Here is a 14,531-nt window from a genome sequence, read left to right as displayed (position 1 = left end):
GGTAACAAATAAGATTGATGAGTGGAACAAGGTCTTCACAATGGATAAATGGAAACGTGATTGGTTGGTAAATACCGTAAGTTTTTTGTTCGACGATGAGAAGAAAGTCTTCTTGTGTTGTGAGAGTTTATATATTCCAGACATGTGCGTTGTTGGGGAGGAGGATGAGAAATTGAAAGAATCAGGGAGGGTATACGTTGTTGGGGAGGATAAGGAAGTCAAACAAGTGAATGGAGAAGCCATAGATGTTTTTTATGATTATGTTCTAAGTTTAGTTCAAATTCTGAAGTTGAGTCAAAAGAGAAAGAGGGGTGGCTAAATAAGCTTTTTTTTGTCACAAATTTCATTAATTTAAATCTAAAAGGTCTCAACGATTACAAACCGGAGTAGTTTCGACGGTACAATGAACAAAAAAAGAAGCAGTAAAGCAATAACACATGAGATAGAAGTGTTTAAAGGAGAGGCTTGCTCAAAGTAGAGAGATCGGCAAAAAATCTTCGCTTGAATCCTTGAAACCACAGCTCGGAAGAGCTTCAAATAGTCTGAGACGACGTTGAAATACCCTAGTGAAAGGGATTTGGAGGAGTTCAATACTGGCTTGAACACCAAAAAAGATCCACCTCTCGTGGAGAGGGATGCAGGAGCGTCTATCTCAACCGCAATAGTATCAAAAGGCCTTAATTGCCTGGATTTATCATTGAAACGCACACGAACAGCTCTAAAAACTGCAAGACTTACCCAAGAGACTAGATGAATCTCTAACTCTAGCTTCACTTTCGAAGAGCTTAGGACAATGGAGTTTGGTGACGAAGTATACGGTTTAATCGGGTCAGAAGCTCGGACCTTGACATTGCCGTGTCTAGGCCAACTTATTGTAACCCGAAGAAACTTGAGCAAACTGTCATCGTACTCGTTTCCGTTGAGCGTGAGTGAGTAAGCATCGGATAAGAGGCAGTGAGATTTGGAATAGTCGGGTTGAAGCCTTAACTGCTTGGATATTGAAATAAGGTTTCGATAAGATGCAGTAAGAGGAGACTCAAAGGATATGCGATCCTTCACAAAAGAGCTCCCGATTAGGGTTTCACCAGAGTCGGAGTGGAAGCTAAGGCCGCCGTTAGAGGAAGATGAACCATCGACTGATGGGGCATTGCGTTCACCGGAGCATACCAGAACCATAGTGGTGCTTGACGAAGGAGATACATGTACGATGGAGAGGAAAGCTCCTCCTTCGGTGAGACAGATCTGAGTTGTCTCTGTTCTTGACCCACGGTAGTAGATCTCGTGGAAGAAACATGATGCCCTAAATCCGGAGGTGGAGATGGAGGGAAGTGAAATAGGTGGGGAGGAGTGAGGCGGCGTCTGGTGAAGATCTCGAAGAGAGGATGAAGACGGTGGCTTTGATTGGGATGTAACCGTTGGGTCCGGTGGGTCAGGTGGATCTGGAGGATCTCGTGGGTCAAGAGGATTTAACAGCACCGAAGCAAACATCCACCGACGGCGAGCGAGAGAGAAGACCAGATCCTGGTTCATCGGCACGGAGGGAGGTAGCGGGAGCAGAGCCATCGGAAAAACTCAAACGAACTCGACGTCGGTGAAAGGAGCACAATCGTTGGCCAGAGACAAGGACGAGGAGGAGCTTCAACTAGGAAGAGAACGCACCAACCGTGCCGGAAAAACAACGGTAGAACGAGCTCATTTTTGCAGTTGCGGCTTCCTTGGTTTCCGTGTCTGAGAGAGAAGCTTCTCACATGATTCTCTATTGGGTGACTAAATAAGCTACATGCAGACATTTTCATTGTTTTTTATGCGTTTCTTAATTTGACTTGACCATGTCCTTTGATCAGTCGTTTTTAATAATTTTATGTCATTCAGATGCCTTTAACAGTAAATATGAGAATATGTGATGTCTCTTAATTTTATAGTCTCATATCTATATACATTTATAAGCAAGCCAGTGACTGGAAATGAAAAATAGTTTGAATCCTTCAACAATTTGTTATCTAGAACATGATTTCTTTTGGCAGTTGTTTAATGAGAGAATGAGCTCTTCTGAGATAAGAGTAAGAAGAAGAATTGTTGAAATCAACTTCTCTAAATTATTAGACAAACCATTCAACAGAACAAATCTGTATTAGTAATTTATTACACCAACTTCTTCTTGAGAAGTCATTAACTTAAAACAACATAAACAGTCGATCTCCTTAGACTTAAAACTTCAACAACTCTTGAGTTAACTGTTTGTGTTTCAAGCTGAGGCCGCTTCAAACGCACTCTTGAATGTCTCAGGAGGTTGTGCACCACCCAGCTTCACCTTCCCATTGATCTGACCAAACAATACAAAGTAGAGACACAAGGCTTGAAGACTGAGAACACATTAAAAATGGCAAAGGAGAGAAAATATGAAACACAAAACAAGACTTGACAAGAGATGTGAACGGTTATTAAAAGGACGGGTCGGTGCGCAATTAAGGGCCCGTCCAACGGGAAGCTTATAATGGAGTTATTAAAACAAAAAAATATAAAAATAATGATAAAACAAAAAGAAAAATAAGAGGCGATTTTAAAAATAGGCCCGTAAGCGCCTTTAATACTCATTTTGCCATTTGTCATTTTTTGACTGGTTTGCTTTTTTAAACTAAAAGAAAATTTGACTAAAAAATTATGGATGAATAAAATTATTATTATTATTAGGATTAGAAACTGTCTTTTAGATGTTGCCCGTTGAGGGTGCCCTAACGCCTCTATATCCTATTAAAAGATAAGGTTCACCACATGTCACGCGTGGAATAGACATTTTGTATTTTATATTGACCAAAGATATTGTGTTCAAAAATAATAATAATAATAATATATTGACCAAAGATATTCCTTTTTCGACAATTTGGTCAACCAACAATTGTTAGCAATATTTATTGTTGGGTCTCAATTAGGCATTTACTTAATTGCATTCTTAATTGTGTAGACTGAATTGAGATTAAATTCGTAACAAAAGTAAGAAGAAAGAAAATGTATTCTTTAAATCTTATGATTCCTACAAATTTAGGTTTGGGCAAAAGATTACCCAAGAATAGTAGAGACAACATATGTACTGTTAGTATACTTTAAACCCAAAGTGTAATATTAATATGTGTTCATATTATATGTTAATTTTATAAAAATAAAGATTTTTTTCCCGTACTACGTACGGGACCGAAAACTAGTTTTTACTAAATTGGTATTTGTTGACTAATATTTTTACCAAACACAAGTTCTATTAAGTATTTTGAGTAAATTTATGGTTTTATTTGTTATATTATTATTTTGAACTGAATTTTGTAAAATATTTATTTTTATTATGTATTAATAATTTACTGTGGGCTGTATCATCTTTTTGTGTATTTATCTATGCTTGAACTTGGTATAAAAAAATTATGAGAGACTCCCTTTTTTCATGGGTGTTTGATGACATTTGAAGAAGAATATTGTAAATAGACTTCTCTTCTTTCTGATTGGCCATATTATATTTAACATTATAAAAGTATGTGCTCACATTGACCATATTATATTAACTTTATAAAAGTATGTGCTCACATTGCGAGTTTGGCAAAGAAATAAAAATAAAACATTTAGGACAGCACGAGCAAAAATAAGGTAAGTGCTCACATTGACCATATTATATTAACTTTATAAAAGTATGATTTTCTTTTGTTGACGTCCTTTGCTTTGTGTGAACCATCTCCTCTAACCATGAACCATTTTAACCTTCTCAATCCTCTTCTTCCTGTGCACTCGACCCCGCTTTGCGGAACAGGCTCATCATCCTACTAATTATTTCTTCAAACGACGGTCGTTTTGCTGGATCACTGTTCCAAGAACGTATCACAAAAAGGTTATAGACACCCTAACCAATAATTTGAGGGAATATTTGATGAAACAGTGTATAATACGTATATCGTGTCTTACGTTTGCCAACAATCTTCTACTATGGATGTGATCCGAGGATTTAATCCTTCAAGCAAGTCCAACGGTCGGTCCATGAATCCCACAACTCCAACAACCTATATTAAACTTGATTAGAATCTTTATGATTGTGCTATAATCTCACAGGAACACAAGTTGATAAGGTACCTAGATAGAGTTTAGACGGTCCCATGGAATTAAAGTAGTCATTAGCTCCCATAAGATGACTCCAAAGCTGAACACATCGCACCTGTTACAACAAAAGTATTGAGTTTTTAATCCAAAATTCTAAGATACTGAACAATGTATCACATGAAAGAGAGTAAGCAAGGGTTAATATGTACTTCTCATCCTTAGAACTTCAGGGGCCATCCCACTGTGGCTGCACATAGAAAAAATATGAATGATGGTTCGTTACAGAACCGCAAGAATGTTTTATCGGTTTATAGCATCAGAGATGGCTTACTGTTCCTTTCCCAGATCTAGTGCTTAAGAGTGTTGCACCACTTTGACAGCCCAAAGTCTCCGACCTAGGGAATAAGGTTTTTTGTAACTTTATAAGTAAAGAGATAATTTTTACAGGTCGTCAATAGTGCGACTTGTAGAGGAAAATTAAGGCATTTAATTGTTGTACTTGTATGGGGTAGAAGCAACAGCACCATCCGAATCAGAAATCTAAGGATACCATGTGTCAGTAAAAACACCATGCTAAAAAAATGAGGTGGAGGGCTCTGCATAGAGCACAAACATATTTTTTATATATAAGATATGATATATTATTGAGCTCTCTGTGTATTCGAAAGTTTCTGTGCAGCAGACCCAATAATAACATTTTTACGGGAAAAAATATGTATATTTTAACTTACATATATAAGGATTGAATGCGTCATGAATCATGCCCTGTTCCCAGCAAATTAAATATGAAAAAATATACGTGTCACGTTTAGTTGCAACTGCATAGTTTGTTCAGTACTTTGCTCAGCTTTTTCCGAAGGTCCTGTAAATAAATAAATAAACTGAACCAAATAAAAAGAAGAAGCAAAGAATAACATTCTGATGTGAATAATTGGAATATCCACAACGCTAGAATTAATTTTTTATTCAACCCTAACTAACTTTCAACTCTCCTATTGATAGTTGCAACAAAACCTTTGGACACCTTTCAGCTAGCTTCCGTTGAAGCAGAATGCTGGAGAAAATCCAATTTACCTGAGGACGAGGAGGAAGAGGAGAACCTATCTGCCCCAACGGTTAGCTCCACTCCCCCTATGAACCCCTAACGCCTAACCTGTCAAATTGATGCCTCATGGATCGATAATGGCACAGTCAGTGGTTTAGGGTGGTTTTATAAGGATCAAATGGGAGTCGAGAAAGTTGGGTTACAAGGATGTCGAAAGAGCCTATCACCCCTCCACGCCGAGATGGAAGGACTTATTTGGGCGATGTTTTGCTTACGGGAGTTCCATTGCACCACAATTCACATGGAGACGGACTGTTCCGACTTGGTGGAAATGTTAGATAACCCTGCGGACTGGCCGGCCTTTGCTTTCGAGCTAGTCTCTTTCCGTCTTCTCAAGGACGGTTTCTCGGACTTCAGCATATCCCGCATACCCAGGACTAGGAACTTGCGTGCAGACTCTCTCGCTAAGGAGGCTAGAATTAGCAGTACTCTTTTTTCCATATAGATCAGACCCAGTCGGACAGAACGTCTCTTCGGAACGACTTGGACTCGACTACCACTTGATCTTAGAAGATGGAAGCCGACAAAAAAAAAAAATATTATACTAATTGATTGGGATTAATAAGTTCCAGTATATAGTGATTTTCTTAATACTCAGCAGCAAGTTATAGACCCGATCGAACCCAACATTTTCTCGCTAGGTACCTCAATCTTGTTCATTTAAGCTAGAGGGCTTGAAAGAAAGGAAGGTATATTCACGTGTGCATAAAAAAACTACGTAGTAAAAACAGTTAGTTGATATTAGGTTAATTTTTTTTTTGTTCACAACCAAACGATTTCATTAAAATAATTTAAACCAGGGCCGGTACAGCATCCTGGTTTAAACAGAAGTCTGCAAGGGTTTTTTTCGCTACAGCGTCTTCGAACACTAAGTTAATTATTATTTACCATGCATATAAAACATAAACTCACGGCAAGTTGCTGATGTAATGAAACATGTTTAATATGATTCATATTGGTTCACAACGGAAACCCCTCAAGCATTACATTCATACCACTGGCATAATACTGCCACACATAAGTTGCAAATTAATTAATAAGAATAATATTTTAAGATTCTTTGTTTTGTTATATTTATGTACACTAACAATTTAGTTAAATCCGAATGAAGGATATTAAAGTACAATACATGATAACTTGATGTGAAAACCGGCCAAACCCGGTAGCTGGAATTTGACACTATAAATATAGAATAGGATTCGGGGTCTCTCTCTCTCTCTCTCAACCGTACCAAGTTCGAACTGATACGGTAGGATCGAAAATCATTGCATATGGATAAGCAATCTAAGCCGAAGCATCCAAAGACCAATGCTTATGCCACCAGCGTTGCCTCTTCTTCTGAAGGTATACTATATATATTTCGCCAGCCATCTCGAAAATAAAGTTGCCGTATAAAAATTGACTTTATTTAAAAATGGCTGATGAGGTGGAACAGAAGTAAGCAGTCTTGAGTGGGAAGAAATAGCAATGACCCAAGAAGAAGATGAATTGATCTGCAGAATGTATAAGCTCGTTCGCCAAAGGTTTTCTGATTATTTCATCTTTTAAGTTAAATTTTAATTTTATCTGTTGGGTGAATACTTATAACTATGTGATGATTTTAACAAACGGTATTATTAAGATTTAATTTTTGGGTTGGCTTGTGAAGGTGGGACTTAATAGCTGGGAGGATTCCAGGAAGAACAGCAGAACAGATTGAAAGGTTTTGGGTGTTGAAGAATCATCGAAGATCTCAATTACGTTGATTGGCTACCTCTATGTCATTTTTATATATATAAAAGAATAAAGAATAACGAAATAAAAAATTTTATTTACGTAAAATTACGTTAAAAAATAGACATCCTATTTTATTCATCGAAGATCTCAATTACGTAAAATTTTTGTTTTTTACTTCGGATTTTTCTGTACCACCCTACAAAACCCGTTAGGATATTTTTACATTTCAGGTCGATAACGGCAGAGTAGCAGCCCTGATAGGAAGCACTTGAAGCTGGGGCTTCCGGCCCTAAATAATATATAGATTAAACCGTCCTTTTATTTCTAAAGGTTCTCTATAGCGTAATGGCTGATATGTAGAAATATTGTCTTAATGTAAGGAGTTTGAGCTCCCTTCCCTTCACAATTCTTTATATTTTTTAAATGTTCTTATTGTCCGGCCCAAAATTTTCTTTGAGCTTATAGCCCACAGATTAAATGGACCGGCACTGATAACGGATCGGGTTTTTCGGTTCGGTTCGGATTTCGGGTTCTAGATTTTATGCTCATGCCTAGAGATACTTATCTAAACCCTTACTTCCACTTGTCAAGATATAATTAGCTCAGATTTTTAATTTACACAAAAAATTAGTTTGTTAACAAAATCAATTAAAGTAACAATATTTTATGATTTAGAACTCTTTTTCGAGGACCCAACCGATAAGGTTACCCCTTAGACAAATAATGTCTATTATATAATAGGATGTCTACCTCTGATTAGTACAATGTCTTCTGGAAATGAGCCCAAAACTAAATTCATGTAGATTTTGCCTTTGGATCCAAAGTAAATAATATCTTACTAATCATATGCGAAAGAGTTGGACATAGACCGAAAAAGCTCAACAATTAATATCAGAGCCAGGTTAACGAAAATCTGCCAAAAATACCATATTACACTTCAAGTAAGAAGCTTCACCTTCGGCGGAAAGGAGAGGTATGTGACAGAGACCAGTCAAAGATCCTGAAAGGTTCGGTTGTGGTAGAATATATTGTTAAAATGATTTTACGATTCAGGGTGCTGAAAACTTATATCCAAAGTCTCTTTCTAATGATGATACAAATATTATGTGGATATTCTAAATGGTGCTACAAGGATTAGCTAGAAGGGTGGAAACTAAAAATTTGTGTAGTACTTGGTTTGAGAAGAAGTTTGTTGTGAATCCAAACAAAGTGCTACACTAAAAATTCAAATAAATAATATCTAGTATATAATAGGATATTCAACTTCAATTCAGAGGTATTTTGGGATGGAGCCCAAAACCAAATTGGACTTTGCTTTTCGCAAGAGTTGGACATGGGTTTGAAAAGTCCAACAATGGTCGAGAGATAATAATATGAAACAGAAGGCGGGAATTGGTTTGATGTAAACAGAGGGGAATGTGTTGGCGAACTTCAACGGCCAAAACTATCTGAGTCTTCGTTATATTTCTCCGCCTCTTCAACAGAAAACAAAAAAATCCATAAACAAAAATCTCTTCCTGGAACAAAACAGGTATATTAATCTGTTCCACCTCCTCTGGAGATATTCTTCAATTATTTGGATTAGACATGTGTGTTGGCATGAATGGCCATCTCTAGGATTATTTTCTGCGTTGAATTTCGATTATTTCAGATCTAGGGTTTTGGCTTTTTAGGTCAGTTTTTATTTGACAAAATTTGGCGATTGTTCCTTTAGGGGCACACTAAATATGTGGGCTTAAGAGAGAGTTTAATACGGAAATGTTTTCAAGGGAGATAACACTAAAGGACGTGAAAGCCACTGAGAAGAACCGGATTCGTTACTCCTCTAAGCACATTAAACATCTTCCACCAGGAACCGTTACTGAGTTTGAATGGAAGGACTATTGTCCCTTGGGATTCAAGTAATAATTTCATGTATGTTTCAAGTTCACATGTGCAGGGAGGGATATTTAGTTTTGTTGTTTTTTCTTTTTCTTTTTTTACTTTTGTAGGCTTGTGCAAGAGCTTGAGGATATTAATCATGCTGAATACATGAAATCCATCTGCAATGATGAGACATTGAGGAAGCTTTCTTCCGGGAAAGTTGGCCATATGTTTCTTCTCTCCAAAGATGACCGCTTTCTCATTAAGATTCTTCGCAAATCCGAAATCAAGGTACAAATCTTTGTTTTCCTCTCCTTTTTTTTATTAAAAAAAAGGCCTGAGTGATCTCGTTTTCGTTATGAAAAATATTTCTCATGTAGGTCATACTAGAGATGCTGCCTGGCTACTACCGACATATTCATAAAAACAGGACAACCTTGTTGTCTAAGAACTATGGAGCTCATTCTCTCAAACCTATTGGAGGTGTTAAGGTAACATATATCAAACAGAAATAGTTTTTAAATTTTTATTTATTTATTTTAAAATCATTTGGGGATGTTTGTTTTGGCTTAGAACTATATTTGCTTAAAATCAATCTTCTCTACTTGTTCTGTTTCTTTCCTCCGTAAGCAGATATATTTTGTCGTCATGTCAAACATACTGCAATCAGATGTTTTTATGAACAAGGTCTATGATCTAAAAGGTTCATCACAAGGCCGAACTAACAAAAAGATCAAAGTGAGAGATAAAACCATTTTGAAGGATACCGACCTTGATTTTCATTTCTATGACCCAAATTTGTCGTCGCGCAGGCAAACAAAGCTAGACTGTGAACTTTTGGAAGATGAAGGGATAATGGATTACAGCTTAATGCTTGGTTTACAAGTGAAATGCTCATGTCAAGGTGGCTGAATTAAGCATCCCTTCCTATAAGTGATAAAAGAGACTTCATATCTTAATTTATTTATTTTTAAGTCGATGATCGGGTTTTATTTGATCACAGGTTCAGTTGATGGATTAAGCCTTGTATACGACAGCTTCACATCACGAGGTAAACATCATCCCCTATCATAACCATTCTTCTTTTGCTTTTTTATTACTGTAGGAAATAATATATGAAACTGTCAATCTTGAAGGCTCTGTTGACAGCAATAGTTCCAAGCTGATGAAGACAGCCTCAAACTCTCCAGATAGATCTTCAACAATGTATTCATGCACTCCGAGCAGAGGTGATCTTTAAATCCGTCCCTAATCTAAATTAACTGTAGAGAGAAGCCTGTCGTGCTATATATAACATGGGGAGATGTTCAATGTATTCATTATTGCAGATTCAGTTGACAGTGAGAACTCAGTGATAGAATCAGTAGCAAGCATAAGTCCCAGTCCAGCACCAACCAAAGCTTCTGATTCTTCACAAGGAAGCATTGCTTCCATACCAAAATTCACCGACATCTTCCAAAACAGGTAAACAATCCATGATAATATCTTCTTCTTGCGTTCAGTTTTTACCATACTAGACCACAGTACGCTTATGATGATTGTGTGTTTGTTGCAGCTCAAGCACAAACTTCGGGATGAAGATACCGGGACGAGCACGAAGAATCGAGAGAGGAGAATCAGGGAGTGTTGTGGGCAAGAACATTAGCGAAGAAGAGGAATGGTATGACGTAATCTTATATCTTGGGATTATAGACATCTTCCAAGACTATGGTGTGAGGAAACGCATTGAACATTGTTACAAGTCTATTCAATACAGCTCTAAGACAGTCTCAGCTGTCCATCCCAAGACATACTCTTCTCGATTCCAAGGCTTCGTCTCTCAGATCTTCTTACCAGAAGAAGATCATCCTTATCATTCATATTAACTTCCAAATTTTCATTTATTAGTTTTAAACTTTGATTTATTAACTGTATGAATAAAAACATACATTAAAAAAGATATTTAATGATTTTATAGGCAAACCACACTTATTAGTTATTACATTTTATCACTAGTACAAACGATATTTGTTTTTGTTTTGTTTTTAACAGCGTAAAGTTGACTCAGAAGTAGTCTTTAAAAGTAGGGAGTTTGATTTCGCCCTTGCTGGTAACCGGAATAGTAAAATCCCCGAGAACAGGAAGATCAATGGAGAGACCTATTTCGAGCAAATAGTCAATGTCCCAGTCCGCACCAACGTCTCGAGCCAAGTTGAACAGTATACTATACGACACTACGATCGGAACATCAAGAACCGTCATGTCCTTTGCTTTCAGTGAACCAGGGTCCGGTATCTTCCCCTTTCCAATTTCCCTATCAGTTTTTTATCATAATGATCATTAGATTACACTTCTATTAGCGTTTACATAATAGAACTCGTATTTCAAACTATAAACACTTCTACTTTTGTAACAAGTTTTATTCAACGTACAAATACAAAACGCTATATATGAATACAAATTTTCAAACTAAAAACACTTCAGTTTATTATTATGGGTCCTTTATAATTCATTTATAATAATAAACTGAAAAATCAAAACATCTAAATGGAAACCGAAGAAATATTAAGATCAAACGAGAAGGATGGGTTTTACCGGCCAGCGCTGTGAATAGTGAAATTGAGCTCGCAGATCGGAATCGCGTGACCGTAAGGATTGGTGACTGAAACTTTGGCTAAGTACTCGACGGAGTCACGGTTCACGTCTTTAAGGTCGACGTCCGTAACCGAACCCTCCGGTTTAGGAACCCCGGCGAGTTTATCAGCCACGAAATCTTTTGCTTTATCTAGTAAACTCGCCATGTTGATTCTTTCTCGCTACAACTTTATTTTTTGGTTTCGATCGGTGTTAATGTTACTTGGTATGATAGTAGGAAGTTCTTTCTGGAATATATATAGATGGACGGCATTACGAGATTTTATCAAGTCGGTCCATGTGAATGGATTATACATGTAATGTGTTGTGTACGTGTGAGGTATTTCACGAGTGAGAGTGAAAGCGTGGGTTATACGTGTCTTGTGTCTGATCATTTTCGTGACCATAATTTATTTACATGAAAGACTTCAAATCTGAAAATAAAAATAATACATAATAAAACAGATATTTTGTTTGCATACACGTATAGATAAAGTCGGCATACGTTGAATAAACTAACATATTGCGCTTTCTAAACTACTTTAGTTCCTATTCTTTATAGAATTTATTACTCTCTAAGACACTTTTTGTCTTTCAAATTGCACTATTAGACACTTGTAGCGGAAGGCGCACTTCTTCTTTGTGCAATGTCCTACTTGCCCTTTAACTAACTACACTCTCTCTGGACTACAACTCTTCTCACTTCTCCCAACTATAATAGTTTTGTTACGAAAGTAAACAAAAGCGGCCACCGTAATGTTTGAAATAATTAAAGATGTGGGTCCCGCTGTACTATTTGTACAGTAAATTTTCTTCTATATATATGAACGTTTGCGTTCGTTTGTAAATACACTTCGACCTTCTCTTCTCCCTCTAATAAACACTCTCTATCAGTGTTATAAATTCTACGGGTATAAAATTTTGCCCTTATTTAAATTCCTGCGATACAAATAAATTCCAGTTCTTTTTATAACACGTTATCAGCACGATCACTCTGCGATTCGGTAAAATTTATTTGTATCCTTTATACCCTGTTATAATGGTCGGTATACCGCCTCTACTATTATTTATATCATGTTATAATGGCCGGAATACCGCCTATATTATTTAATAGTAATTTAATTAATTTAATGGTCGGCCGAGCCGCCTTATATCCTGTTTATTATTTATTGGTCGGCTGAGCCGCCTTATATTCTGTTTATTATTAATTGGTCAGCCGAGCCGCCGTATAATTTATTTATTATTTTGCATTGATCGGCTGAGCCGTCGCATGATTTGTTGTCATAATATAAATATTTCATTGTCATAATTTTTACTTTTATGAAATTTTATAGATTTGATTGACTGTTTAATACGATATTTTCAGACTGATTTTTAGTGCACTCGATTTAACCCCAACGGTCACAAATAATTTTTTTCAAAAATTTCCCCTTTCTCCAACGGTCATGAACAGTAATTTTCATCTATAAATACAACTCATTTTCACTCTATTTCATCATCCAAAACATTTCATCTTCTCTCAAAAATTTCAAATCGCTCTCCTCTGATTTTTCATTTCAAGAAAGATGATTCGCGCACTTTTGTTTTTATGTGTCATTTTTATTTGTGTTTCTATTTATGGTTTATTCGTTGGAGAATTTACTCTGAGTGAATTTAAGATGAATATCGGTTTAATTTTCTTTACATCGCTTCTCCTTGTAATTGCTTGCATGATTAATGTAAACAGTTTCTTTTAATATTAATAATATTCTAATAATTTTTATTTATATGCTTTAGAAATACAAATGGCAAAAATCGAGAAACTTCAGTTTCCGGCATTGGAAGTAACTGGGACAAGCTACACGGCATGGGTTACAAACATGGAGCTCCATCTAGATTCCGAGGAAATACTCGGAACAATAAAAGACGGCAATATATCAACCTCTCATGAAAAGGCTAAGGCCGTGATATTTCTGAGAAGGCATCTAGATGAAAATCTTACGCATGATTATGCGAGAACCAAAGATCCCTTAGATCTTTGGAAAGCTCTGAAGGAGAGGTTTGATAACCAAAAGAAAATTACTCTCCCCCATGCACTCGATGAGTGGAAAAATCTACGATTTCAAGATTTTGAAAAAGTGGAAACGTACAATTCCGCTATATTGAGAATAGCGGCGCAATTAGATTATTGCGGTAAGCCTGTCTCGGAAGCAGAAATGCTCGAGAAAACTTACCAAACGTTCCACAAAAATCATTATGTTCTACAAGAACAATATAGAAATTGTGGGTATACGAGGTTCTCTGAACTCGCTGTGGCGCTTATAATAGCGGAGAGAAATAATGAACTCCTCATTAAAAACCACAATGCCCGACCCACGGGAACCAAAGCATTTCCTGAGGTAAATGCAACGGATATAAAAAATCCGGAAAAAAGAAATTATTCCTATCGTGGGCGTGGTCGTGGCCGTGGTCACAATCGTGGTTTTGGTCGTGGTCGTGGTTATCGATTTAACCGCAACTATGAAAGGAGTAACAACCCAAGAGGAAGGGGATCCAACACATGGAATCGATCTGATCGGGTAAAAGGGAAAGAAACCCAAGAAAACCCTACTCATAAAAATGAGAACGTCTGTTACAGATGTGGATCGAAGGGACACTGGTCTCAAGTATGTCGAACTCCTCGACATCTATGCCAATTGTACCAAGAATCTATTAAAGGCAAGGCAAAGGAAGTAAATCTTAATGAACACCTTGTGGGTACAACATCGACATACCTCGAATCCTCTGACTTTATGGGAGATTTCGACGAGGCCACTCATCAAAATATTTGAAGTGCTTGTACTGATCAAGCTTAATAATGCCTAGTGATGCCATAAAATATTATGTATTTCACTTTCAAAATATTGTTGTATTTCAAAGTATATAATGTATAATTATTGTGTACTTGTTATTGATGAATAATATGTTTACTTATGAAAGTTTATTTTCTTTATTAATATTAACTGTGTGTTACAGAAATGGATAAGAAAGCAAATGGAACAACAACTAAACAAATTGGTAGAGAAGTTTGCATACCAGATAGTGGCACAACGCACACTATACTGAAGGATAAGAGATATTTCTCTACTTTAAAGTCAGTAAAAATGACTATAAACACAATATCAGGTCCTACAGACCTGAT

General features: G+C 36.6%; 2 protein-coding genes across 2 annotated transcripts; one reads left to right on the top strand and one right to left on the bottom strand.

Moving 5' to 3' along the window:
• The first annotated feature begins 8,653 nt into the window (after positions 1-8,653).
• Positions 8,654-10,715, top strand: LOC106407033 (phosphatidylinositol 4-phosphate 5-kinase 10-like). The gene is made up of 8 exons (XM_048749400.1): positions 8,654-8,752; positions 8,849-9,049; positions 9,139-9,249; positions 9,392-9,662; positions 9,762-9,809; positions 9,895-9,987; positions 10,087-10,222; positions 10,314-10,715. The coding sequence occupies exons 1-8, from the start codon at positions 8,654-8,656 to the stop codon at positions 10,621-10,623; spliced, it is 1,269 nt and encodes a 422-aa protein (XP_048605357.1). The 3' UTR covers positions 10,624-10,715.
• LOC125584309 (probable desiccation-related protein LEA14) lies at positions 10,688-11,654 on the bottom strand. The gene is made up of 2 exons (XM_048752628.1): positions 11,333-11,654; positions 10,688-11,051 (listed from the first exon to the last, which is right to left on the bottom strand). Exons 1-2 carry the CDS (start codon positions 11,536-11,538, stop codon positions 10,802-10,804), a joined length of 456 nt encoding a protein of 151 aa, XP_048608585.1. The 5' UTR covers positions 11,539-11,654; the 3' UTR covers positions 10,688-10,801.
• Between the last annotated feature and the right edge of the window lie 2,877 nt (positions 11,655-14,531).

The sequence above is a fragment of the Brassica napus genome, chromosome C3, assembly GCF_020379485.1.
Source record: "Brassica napus cultivar Da-Ae chromosome C3, Da-Ae, whole genome shotgun sequence".
Lineage (NCBI taxonomy): Eukaryota > Viridiplantae > Streptophyta > Magnoliopsida > Brassicales > Brassicaceae > Brassica > Brassica napus.
This window is presented reverse-complemented; position numbering and strand designations above follow the sequence as displayed.

What these genes read in the sequence shown, in the direction of transcription:
- LOC106407033 (XM_048749400.1), top strand. Translation starts at nt 8,654, where the DNA reads ATGTTTTCAAGGGAGATAACACTAAAGGACGTGAAAGCCACTGAGAAG. An exon ending in AGTGAAATGCTCATGTCAAG is followed by an intron (nt 9,663 to 9,761) that starts GTGGCTGAATTA and finishes ATTTGATCACAG; the next exon opens with GTTCAGTTGATGGATTAAGC. An exon ending in TTCATGCACTCCGAGCAGAG is followed by an intron (nt 9,988 to 10,086) that starts GTGATCTTTAAA and finishes TCATTATTGCAG; the next exon opens with ATTCAGTTGACAGTGAGAAC.
- LOC125584309 (XM_048752628.1), bottom strand. Translation starts at nt 11,538, where the DNA reads ATGGCGAGTTTACTAGATAAAGCAAAAGATTTCGTGGCTGATAAACTC. An exon ending in ACTATTCACAGCGCTGGCCG is followed by an intron (nt 11,052 to 11,332) that starts GTAAAACCCATC and finishes AAAAACTGATAG; the next exon opens with GGAAATTGGAAAGGGGAAGA.